The sequence below is a fragment of the Lemur catta genome, chromosome 14 (genome assembly GCF_020740605.2).
Source record: "Lemur catta isolate mLemCat1 chromosome 14, mLemCat1.pri, whole genome shotgun sequence".
NCBI lineage: Eukaryota > Metazoa > Chordata > Mammalia > Primates > Lemuridae > Lemur > Lemur catta.
Genome location: NC_059141.1, coordinates 66,708,319 through 66,718,670, shown reverse-complemented (window position 1 = coordinate 66,718,670; position 10,352 = coordinate 66,708,319). Strand labels below are relative to the sequence as shown.

Here is a 10,352-nt window from a genome sequence, read left to right as displayed (position 1 = left end):
GCGCGGGGGCAGCCGGCTGCAGGCTCTGCGGGCGCAGCTCGGGTGCGGGCGAGGGCACGGCAGGCGCAGCGGCCTCTGGACAGCGCGATGAATGGATGGTGAGTGATGCCTGGGCAGGAGAATTCGTGGGCGTCCCCGGAGACCCCCTCCGACCCCGGGACTGCCAGCGGGCGCGGCGCTGCAGCTTAGGCACTTGTGCCCTTTGGCCGCCACGCGCAGGGTTCCCTCCCCCTGCCAGCCTGGCGCATTGCGGACCTCGGGCCCAGCTCTGAGAGTGGGCGCGGCGCCTGGCACCTCCTCCGAAGGGAAGGCAATTTAGGGGCAGGACAGGTGCTGGCTACACCTTTATTCACCCAGTCTCCTAGAAGTACTGGTCCTAGAGTTGGGGAAAAGCCTTGGGCACCTGCAGCACTACTTGATTTCCCCGATGGAAAATGAATGCCAAGATGCTAGCGGGGGAAGCTTTCCTAACGATGGCTATTCATAGAGGGTTTGCCCTGGGCCAGGCCCTGTGGTTTAACGCAATTTGCCACTTACTCCTCACAGCACAGTGAGACTGGTACTTTCATTATCCCCATTTTCAAAAGTGAAAACAGGCTGAAAGAGTTACGCAGTTATCTGCCTTTACCCAGATGAGCCTGTGGTAGAGTCAGGATTTGAACCCAGGGCCTGCTGTGCCTCCGGGTCTCTTGCACTTCACCCCTGACTCCGAGCTCAGCCTGCCTGCCGCTGTGTGTTTCCCAAGCTCCTGACTCTCTGCCCTGCAGTCTCCACTTCCAAAAGATGCCTCAGTGCTTTCATTAATCTGGCATAGCCCTGTGGCAGGAGGCCTCTTGTCCGGCCAGGCCCAGTGCCAGGCGAGGGCCACTGCTTTCTTAAAGCACTGTAAGGAGAGCTCTAGCAACCCCATTTCACACAGGAATTAAATAAGGTCGCACAACAAATAAAGGCTGGGATTCTGGGATTTGAACTCAAACTCACAGAAGAGACCCTCACTAGATTTGCTGTATTTGAACAACCCACAACACTAGGGTGTCTATCAGGATTTGTTGCCAGAAACCATGAAAAAAAAAAAAAAACAGCAAAAGCTATAAGTGAATTGGTGAACTACCAGGTAAATGGGGATCTTCCTGCCTCCTGTTCCTCAGTGTGGATCCTGGGCTACTGCCACCAGGGCTGGAGTGCTAGGGGAGGGGCAGGGAAGAAGGGGGTGGAGGAGGAAGAAGAAGGGAGAGGAGGAGAAGGGAGTGAAGAGAAGGAAACTCATTAACCTTAGGTCCACACATTGCTGGCTGGAAGTCGCCCTGGGCCTGTTTCAGCAATTCGTCAGTGTGTGCTAAGTCTGCCTTCATTGTTCTAGTCATCTTTCTCTCTGTAGTGCTGGTGGGCCAAGACTTGACAGTGAAGGTAAGGTTGATGCCACAGATTCCAGTGTCCATCTGAAACCCAGAGATGGAGCTGTCTTCCTACCAGGAGGCTCCAGGGGATCCTGGAGGTCAAGAACAGAATTAAGGTCCTGGGTCAGGGCCAACTAGATCATGACAGATAACAAAGAACATGAACTCAGGTGTGTGTCAAAGTTCAAATCCTACAGATGCAAAGCCTCAGATGGGAGAGTCCGACTGTGGGGTCTGCCAGAAAGCCTTCTGGGCTGGGCCCCTGGGACCTGGGTCCTGGCTTGGGGGATAAACTCAGCCTATGTCCTCACTCCCAGCCACTCCTGGGGGGAGGCCTCCCATCCTCTTTGAGTCCCACATCCCCATCCCCGGAGCCTCTCACTCCCAGTGGCAGCTGTAACAGCAATGAGAGCTCTTTTTTGTCATAGGTGAGCCCTATACAAGGCCCATCTTACAGGTCTCCTCATTTGCCTTTACAGCAGTCATCAAGGATTGTAATTATTTAAGATTCAGAGCAGGAAAGGGCTTGCCCAAGGTCTCACGGGCAGGGCATCGCAAAGCAGAGCTTTGAACCCAGAGCCTTGCAAAGGCTGGGTGCTTATCCTGTCACAGAGTACACTGAAGGAAATAATTTGAAATTGTTTTAAAGTAAATTAAAATCAAGTAGGAAGTGGCTGCACGTCCCAAAGCTTCTGCAGTTTTCTCATTTTTGTTAAAGAGGAACTTGCAGTTCCCTGGATCTCCTTTTCTGGCTATCAGACCTTCTTCCCCAGGATGAGCTGCTGAGGGAGAGGTCCCGAACCCCCTCCCTTGCCCTGCCTGACCTGGGGGAGCAGGGACAAGGTGTCATACAGCCCCATGGTGGCAGTGCTGGGGAGAACCCTGACGATATTCTACACCAGTTGCCAGAACAACTCTGGCTAAACCGAGGCCTGAGAGATGGCACGATGTGCTGAGGTCACATGCCAAGTTGGTGCCGCAGCAAAACTCACATTCACACTCCTCTCCACAATGCCCCCTGCCTCCCCTTTCTTGCCGTGACACATTTCAGTAGAGATGCTTAACCTGGGATCTGGGGAATCTAAGGACACATGGACAAGAGCTCCATGACCCAAAAAAGTCCGGGGCCCACTGTGTCTCACAGGACACCACCCCAAGCAGTGGCATGGCATGAACAGGCCTGGCGCAGTGGAAGCACAAGAGGGCTATGGGGAGTGCCAGGGCAGCTGTGCAGCAGCCGGGGGTCTGCCTCTCTGTGCTGCACCCTTGGTCCCAGGCAGTCGGGATATTGGCCAGTGGCCATTCTGAGCACCTGTTTGACCCAAAAACATAGCTGAGAAAATTCTTGTTTCCACGGATCTCCTCTTCCACAGACAGGAGGTGAGCCCGGTCTAGGGGCTGGGGAATGTATGTTCAAGGGGTAAGGGCAGCAGGAGGATTGGAAACAGCTTTCTTGCCCCGGGTTGCTGTACCTAGAAACTAAAAGTCCTGCCCACCAGAGTCAGGGTGACTGACCCTAGGCGGGGGCTGTCAGGAAGCTTCCAGAGGAAGACTGGCTTGTGAACTGCTTGGATTCCCAGGGCCCGGCTCTTCAGAGGGAGGGGAACGGTGTCGGGACTGGACTCAGGGAGACCTGTCATTGGGAGCCCAGAACTGTGTCTGGGAGGATGGTAAAAGCAGGCTGGGGGCCCGGAGTGGTTGGCCCTGGGCACGGCAGGGAGTGGAGGTGGAGGGAGCTCTGTGCCCACCTCTCTTGCACTCCTCAGGCCTTTATCACCCCCATCTGGACCAGGCACAGAGCCACAAAGTCCCCCCTGGGCTTTCTAGCCCGTAGGGCTGGGGCTGGTGAAGGGATGGGTGTGGCTGAGCCCAGGGAGTTATGGTAGGGGTGAAGAGGAGGGGAGGGGGGGGCCACTGGAACTGGACAGCGAGGGAGGGCGGCAGTGTGGAAGAAGGCTGAGTGGCAGCTGCTTGCCATCTACAACTGAACAGCTGGCTTTCTCACACAAATGCCTTGCCGAGGGGTGGCCCACGTCCGGCCAGACCCCCTCTCAGAGGTATCTGGTGCCGGCAGGCGCTGCAGCTTCTTCCCTGGCCAGGCTCCTGCCATTTGCTGGCTAACAGGTGCTGGGAAGGCCCTTCTAAAGGTTCATTGTTGTCAGCGCCTTGCTGCCACTTCTGGCTGGCATTTCTGGCATTTGAAAGTTGTAGCCATGGGCTTCCCACAGAGCGGAGTGTAGGCGCCCCGGGCATGCTGGCGGCGCGGCCTGCACCTGCCGCCCCCCCCCCCCCAGCGCCAGCGCCGGGCAGAGTCCCAGCTGTGCCCACACCGCCGTCCTCCTTTCTCCTGCTTCCTAGGTCACTTTATTACCTAGTTGATTGAAGTTGTGCCAAAATAAGAAAATAAGAGTAACAGCTTCAGGAAATGTTAGCAGGGAGGTAGCCAAGCTCTCAGATTTCACAGACGTGCTCAGAGCATTTTAGCATGGATGCCAGCACACTTTCCGTTTTGCCAAATGAGGACGCCACCACCTCCATTCGCCGTGTTGTACGTAAAGGGAGGACGTCGCAAGACCCAAGAGTGGGGCAGCACGTGGTCTGTCTCCACGGAAAGCCCACTTCGCCAGGCTTCTTTTTCTCCTTCTGCCATTGGCCTGTAGGCATTGGGCCCCAGAGGTGCCTTCAGACATCAGAGTCACCTTCTTCTGTGATAACTGGCTCCATGACCACAGAAAGGAAAGGTGGTCCACGCCTAGCAGTTATAAAGGCCTCGGTGGCCTTTGTCCCCCACAGTGATGGCAGGCTGTTGTGCTGGCTGTCGGCTGTCTCCACAAGGCTGGCAGAGCAGCTGCTGGAGTTGACAGGGAGCACAACTCACCGCTTGCTCACTAGAGACAGGTAGCCGTGGCTGGCATGCCACCCAGGCCTCCTCTGGGGGACAAAGGGCCCCTGGCTCCAGCCAAGCTCTCTGGCTGGGGACAGAGTGTCTCCAGCCTGTGAAGCTAGCGGGGAGGCCTGAGCTGTGTGCCCCAGGGGCTGGGGGAGGGGAGCAGACCAAGACAAAGAAGGCCAGACTGCCCAGAGCAGAGCAGCAGTGCTGGGGGAAGGGAGGGCCGGCTGGCCTGTCCAACGGCATCTGTCACTCTGTGGTTTTGAGACTATGCCTGGGTGGCAGGCCAGCCCCAGCCCATCCTCTCCCCAACTCCGGCTTCCACCCTGCAGCCTCCCTGCAGCCTCGCTTTCATCCATTTGTGTATTGAGCTTCTGCCTAGGATTTAATTTCAAGATAAGGTTGTATTGTTTATAAATGGCTGGAAAACACTCCACTAGAGATTAAAGGCCCAGCCCAAAGCATGAGGAGATTCAGTGTTCAGGGGGCAGTTTCAGGAAATTGCTCCAAATGGAGAGGTGGCTCCTGCCACTGTCTTGCTGGAGTGTGTGCGTTCTCTCTGAGCTCTCTCATGTAACCGCTGTCTCTAGGCTGCCCCTTAGGGCCCTGTGCAGCTCACTTCAGGACAGGAAAACACTGAGATCAGATTGAATACAACTCACCAAAACGAATGGAAGCCTGACAAAGGAGACAGGCCATAAGCACAGGGCTCCTATTTGGAGTGGAATCTGTGCGTGACCCCAGAGCTGAAGACTGGAGCTCAGGGAGACCAGGTGTTGCCCACTTGGGGCGGAGGGATGTGAGAACTAGAGAGCCCAGGTGGCCGGTGTAGGGGCCTCAGCTGATGAGTATCTGAGGACACAGAAACATGTGGTTCTCTCCAAAGAGAGGCTGGCTTTCTACGGAGCCAAGCTCCCCACCCTCTAAGCCTCAGGACCCAGCCCAGCAAGTGGGAAGAGCCTGCTGAAGTGGGCCCTGCATTGCCTCCTCCAGCCTTGCTCCCCGACCTCCCTGCCCTCCCCGTGGGATGGTGTGCCCCGCGGTCTGTCCCTGCCAAGCTTAGCTGTCTATCCCAAAGCCCACCGCCCCCTCCTCCCTTCACATTGCCACCTGCAATCCAGGACTCTCCTTTGCTTTCCTCCTGATTCCCTCCTCTGAGTGGCTTCCCCAGCAGTGCCATCCAACTGCAGCTGGGGACACTCAGTACATCGATCACATCCTTTAAATAAGCAGGCGCTCAGGGAAAGGCACTGCTGAACGCTGGCGAGGGAGGACAGTGCTTTGTGAATAGTGTTGCACAGAGCCCTGGCAGATGAGCCTCCCTGCCACCCACCTCACTGCCAACCTGAGCAACCTCCTTTAATCTGATTTGCGTGAATTTTCCATTTGAACTAAGAGTTCTACAGTTGAGAAAATTTCCAACCCATTGGAGGTCAATATTCTTATTGCACAGAAGGGAAAATTAAGCCCAGAAGGCATGCACCCGAAACAGCCTAGATCTCTTTAGGAACCACCTTCTATTAATATTAATAAGTAACCATGGCCAAGGCGTGGTGGCTCACACCTCTAATCCCAGCACTTTGGGAGACAAAGGCAGGAGGATCGCCTGAGGCCAGGAGTTTGAGACCAGCCTGGGCAACATAGTAAGACCCTATCTCTACAAAAAAATTTTAAAAATTAGCAGGCATGGTGGTGCATGCCTGTAGTCCCAGCTACTTGGGAGGCTGAGACAGGAGGATCACTTGAGCCCAGGAGTTCGAGGCTGCAATGCACTGTGATCACAGTACTGCACTCCAGCTTAGGTGACAGAGCAAGACCCTGTCTCTAAAAAAAATTTAAAAAATAAGTAACCATTAATTGACTTATGGAGAACTCCACTTATAGGTATTCCTACTACACAGAACAAAATGATCTCATTCCCTACATGCTGTGGCAGAATGGAAGTATTGTAAACTGAGTTATGTCGTGAATCAGAAGTCACACACTGACGCCCAACTAAGTGTGTCTGCAAGTGGGTTTGGTCTGTCTACAGTTTATTTCTAAATATATTTAAATATAAAATATTAAACTAAATATATATGTTGTTTTAACTGAATTATTTACTGTCTGAGTAAATAAGCTGGGTTATGCTGCAGTAACAAGTCCCTGAAACATCGGTGACTTATCATGGCAGAGGCTGATTTCTCTTTCCCAGTCCATGCAGTGTGGGTGGGCAGATGGCTCTGGTCCACAGAGTCACTCAGGGACCCAGGCTGACCACTGAGTAGCTGCACCAATTGGAACATGTGGCTTTCTGTGTCACCATGGTAGGGGACAGGTGGGCTGGAGGGCTGCACACTACACTGGCTTTTAGGTGTGCTGGCCTGGAAGTGGTCCACAGCACTTCTGTTTGTGGCACACTGGTCAGAATCAGGCCCGTGGCCTCAGCTGGCAGCAAGGGGCTGGGAAAGGTCCTGGAAGGTAATTCCAGGGGCAGCAAATGTCTCTGCCACCATCACTCAACTTTAAGCAGTGAAAGTCCATAAACATCCAGATTTCTGGCTTATGAAACACCAGAAGAGCTGCCCCTTTAGAGGAGGAATGTGTCCCTCAACTCTCCAAGGACTCTGTGACCAGTGTCCCTCAGCTGAGTCACTTCTTTGGCCCCTGGAAACTTTTAACATTTTTGTCACTGCTGTATATGCACATCTCTGAAATACCCTCAGAGGGTGTTTGGAGAAGGCTGTGACGCTTTTTGTGTTCATTTAGTAACTTAAGAACCACTTACAGACCTCCTCTGACTTGCCAGGCTTGAGCTTGGAGCTGGAAACAGGTGGTGAAGCAGAAAGGGGCGTTACTGTTCTCCTGGGGGAGCCAAACAAGACACAGGCCCTGCGGGAGCTGGGAGGAGGAGCTGCCCGGACACTGGCCAGGGCTTCTCTGGCGAGAGTGTCCTGGAGGAGGAGGAGGCCGGTTCTGAACAGAGAGCAGCACTAGGAAGCCCAGAGGGAGGGAAAAGCAGAGAGTCCATTAGGGCGGCTGTGAGCCTCTGGGCAAGGCTGGGGCTGGGGCTGGGGCTGGGGCTGGGGGAAGGAAGCGGGGTCAAAGCTGGACAAGAGGAATGCAAGAGAAAAGCCACCTCCTGTTATGTTGGGGTAAATCCAGCCCTGCCCATGATGAGTTTACTTAAAGCCGGGCATCACTGTGCCATGGACTGGCAGACACAGCGCGGCTGACCCGGGCTGGAGTCAGCGTTTGCCCACAAGTACATGAGGACCCATCCAGAGAGGGGGCCGGCAGATCACTTTTCCACGGGCGAGCTGACCTGCTGAGGAACCGAAACTTCATTATTTTGAAATCCCTGTTGCCCTGCTGAGAATAATGGGGCCAGAGGTCCCCAACTCCAGGCCCCGATGGTGCCACGGCCCTGCATCCCTGTGGAGGGGCCCTGGTGCTGGCGGACCGGCCCCTCTCTAGGCTCCCAGGTGAGTCGCCCCAGAGCACGGCAGAGGGAGGAATTTACAGGATGACCCCAAGGTCACTGGGAAGCCCGCCTCCGCCAGGTGACTCCCCTTCTCCGTGCCAGCCAATATCCCCTGCTTCTGGAACCAAACACTCAGGGCCGATGCAACGCAGTGGGCAGGCTTGTCGTGTTTGTGGGTGTCAAGGAGGGAGAGAGCTGGACTCGGCAGTGTCAGTGCCCGAGGGGACAGAGTGCTCTGCGTGGTGGGCTCCCAGGACCTTGACAAATACGACTGACCTTGGCCTGACCAATTGCACACACACACGTCAGGAAGATGTGATGAGCCAGGTGTGTGTGAACAGACGGGGGCTGTGAATGAGCCAACCAGCCTCCGTGGTGGGAAGGTCACAGTGTGCACCCAGGCTGTGTCACCGCCCAATGTTATGTAACCCCTCGGGCCCCTAGCTGCAACTCAGGATATGGGAGGTGGAGGCAGAGTCAGCACAGGGGGGCGTGTGTGCATGTACATGTGTGTGCATGTGTTTGCCCCTGTGCATGTATGTGCACATGCATGTGTGTGTGTGTGAAGCTTTGCCTTATTGCCCAGCTTGTAGGAGGCCTTGATAAGAGAGAGTCGTCAGCAAGAATAATGTGGGGAGAGAGGGAAGCGGGAACCTGTGCAGAGATGCCAGCAGGGCAGAGAAAGCTCTGGTGGATTTGCCCTCAAAGAAAAGCTGGGGAGGGCTTGGGGGGCTCCTCAAACCTGCTCATTATGTGACTGGAAAGAGGTAGAGACAGTCCCATGTGTGAGTCCACGAGCCATCCTGTCAGCTAGAGATTACCGGTGCAGAGGAGGGAGGGAAGGCTGAGGGTGGAAGTCACTGCCCGAGATCAACACAGAGAAGGGGTAGGAGACCAGAATCGGGGGTTCAAGTGCTTGTGCTCCACCTTTGGCTTTGTAACTTAAGTAATCTTGGGCAAAGTGCTCAACCTCTGTCCCTGTTTTCTCATCCATAAAATGGCAATAAGATGACACCTACCTCACAATGTTGTTGTAAGGACCAGGTAATTCATAGAAAATGCCCAGCGGTCTCCAGCGTGTAGTGAGGCCGGTACCCACTAACCCCCACTGACAGAGCTGGCCCGCTCAGCGGGAAGGGAAGAGAGAGGCCCAGGGCAGCTTTCCAGGACTGGAGGAATAGCTGAGGCAGACACCATCATTCCAGGTGGTGTCCCAGCCAAGGGAAGAGAGCACGTGGTCTGAGACATTTAGGGGATTGATGTGGATTTCTGGGGATTATGGAGAGTCTCCCAGGGTTGGGGGCTGACAAGACCAGTATCACTGGCTCAGCAGTTCAGACCTTGCCCAACCAAGGGGAGCTTGGCTGACGTGGCTGTGGGGGTGTGGGGCTGGCCCTTTCAGCTGTGGCCACTCTGCGCCCAGGTGGGTATGACACAGAGGCCAATGGCCTCTGTGCCGGGGCTGCAGGTGCTAGGTGCTGGGTGCTGCACTGGACACACTACTCCCTACTCACCTGTCTGTGTGCCCTTCCTTGTCTTCCCAGCAGGTAACTTCCGGGTCTGCAGACAAGAGGAGAAGAAGATGAAGGAAGATTGTCCAACCAGTTCTCACGTGCCCATCAGCGACAGCAAATCCATTCAGAAGTAAGCCTTGGTGTGCGGGGGCTGTTCACACCTGCCTTCTCCTTGTGGCCACTCCCCCACCCTGGCAGCCTTTGGGGGGAGGGGTTCTAGGCACTTTTTCACTGATGGTGTGCCCTGGGGAACAGTGATGGGGTACTTCTTTTCTTGAGCTGTCCGGTAGGGGAGCCATGAGCCACATGTAGCCATGGCTAGTAGATGTATTGGGTTCAATAAAATGTATTGTTACTACTAATTTCACCTGTTGCATTTTCCCTTTTAACGTGTATTAGAAGATTGACAATTACCTGAGTGGCTCACACTCGCACCTGTTGGCCCCGCAGAGCCCGCCCGGGTGCAGGGGCTGTCCTGGCCTCCTCTCCCCCTCGCACCAGCCAGGGCACTGTGGCTGTCCCTTTCGGCTGAGAGAAAGCATCTGGATCCTGATCCCTGTGGCCTTTGGGGTCGTGCTGTCAGGACGGTCACCTTCATCCCTTGATTGTGCCTCTGGAAGTCAGGATGGGGCAGAGGCAGCACCCCTCAGGGTGCCCACAGCAGCCACTCGAGGCCCTTGCAGGAAGTAATGTGGGGGAAATCAAGAGTCAAATGCCAGCAATCCAAGCCCAGGGGATTTACTCCGAGTGTGTGACTCAGAGGTGAAGGGCAGGGAGGTTGTTGGGGATTCCCACCTGTGAGAGTGAAAGTATGCCAACACCCTCAATGCCCCAGATGTCATGTGGCCTGTCCCGTGAGTCTCACTTCCTTCTCAGCCCACCCCTCCAACCAGGACCCGGATGCAAAACCCTCTGGAAGAAAAAGGGCGTGTGTCAGGCTGGCCAGAATAGCCTCTCCACTGATTGTGTGTGGCTGGCAAGACCTGTGCCATTGTGCTCCTTTTACAAATGAAGAAACCAAGACCAGGGAAGCCAAAAGCCCTGTCCAAAGCCACGCCCCAAGAATATGTGTGTGTTTTTACCTTTTT

The 10,352-nt window shown here is 55.0% G+C and overlaps 1 protein-coding gene across 3 annotated transcripts in view; it reads left to right on the top strand.

Moving 5' to 3' along the window:
* Positions 1–10,352, top strand: part of RASSF4 (Ras association domain family member 4) — a 33,195-nt gene continuing 22,843 nt past the window's right edge. The window contains exons 1-2 of one of the 3 annotated variants that reach the window (XM_045568075.1): positions 1–98; positions 9,295–9,394. In XM_045568075.1, coding sequence (XP_045424031.1) covers positions 92–98; positions 9,295–9,394 — 107 coding nt within the window. In that variant the 5' untranslated portion in view covers positions 1–91. The remainder of the gene's footprint in view (positions 99–9,294; positions 9,395–10,352) is intronic. The other 2 variants (XM_045568076.1, XM_045568077.1) reach the window with 2 other exon arrangements.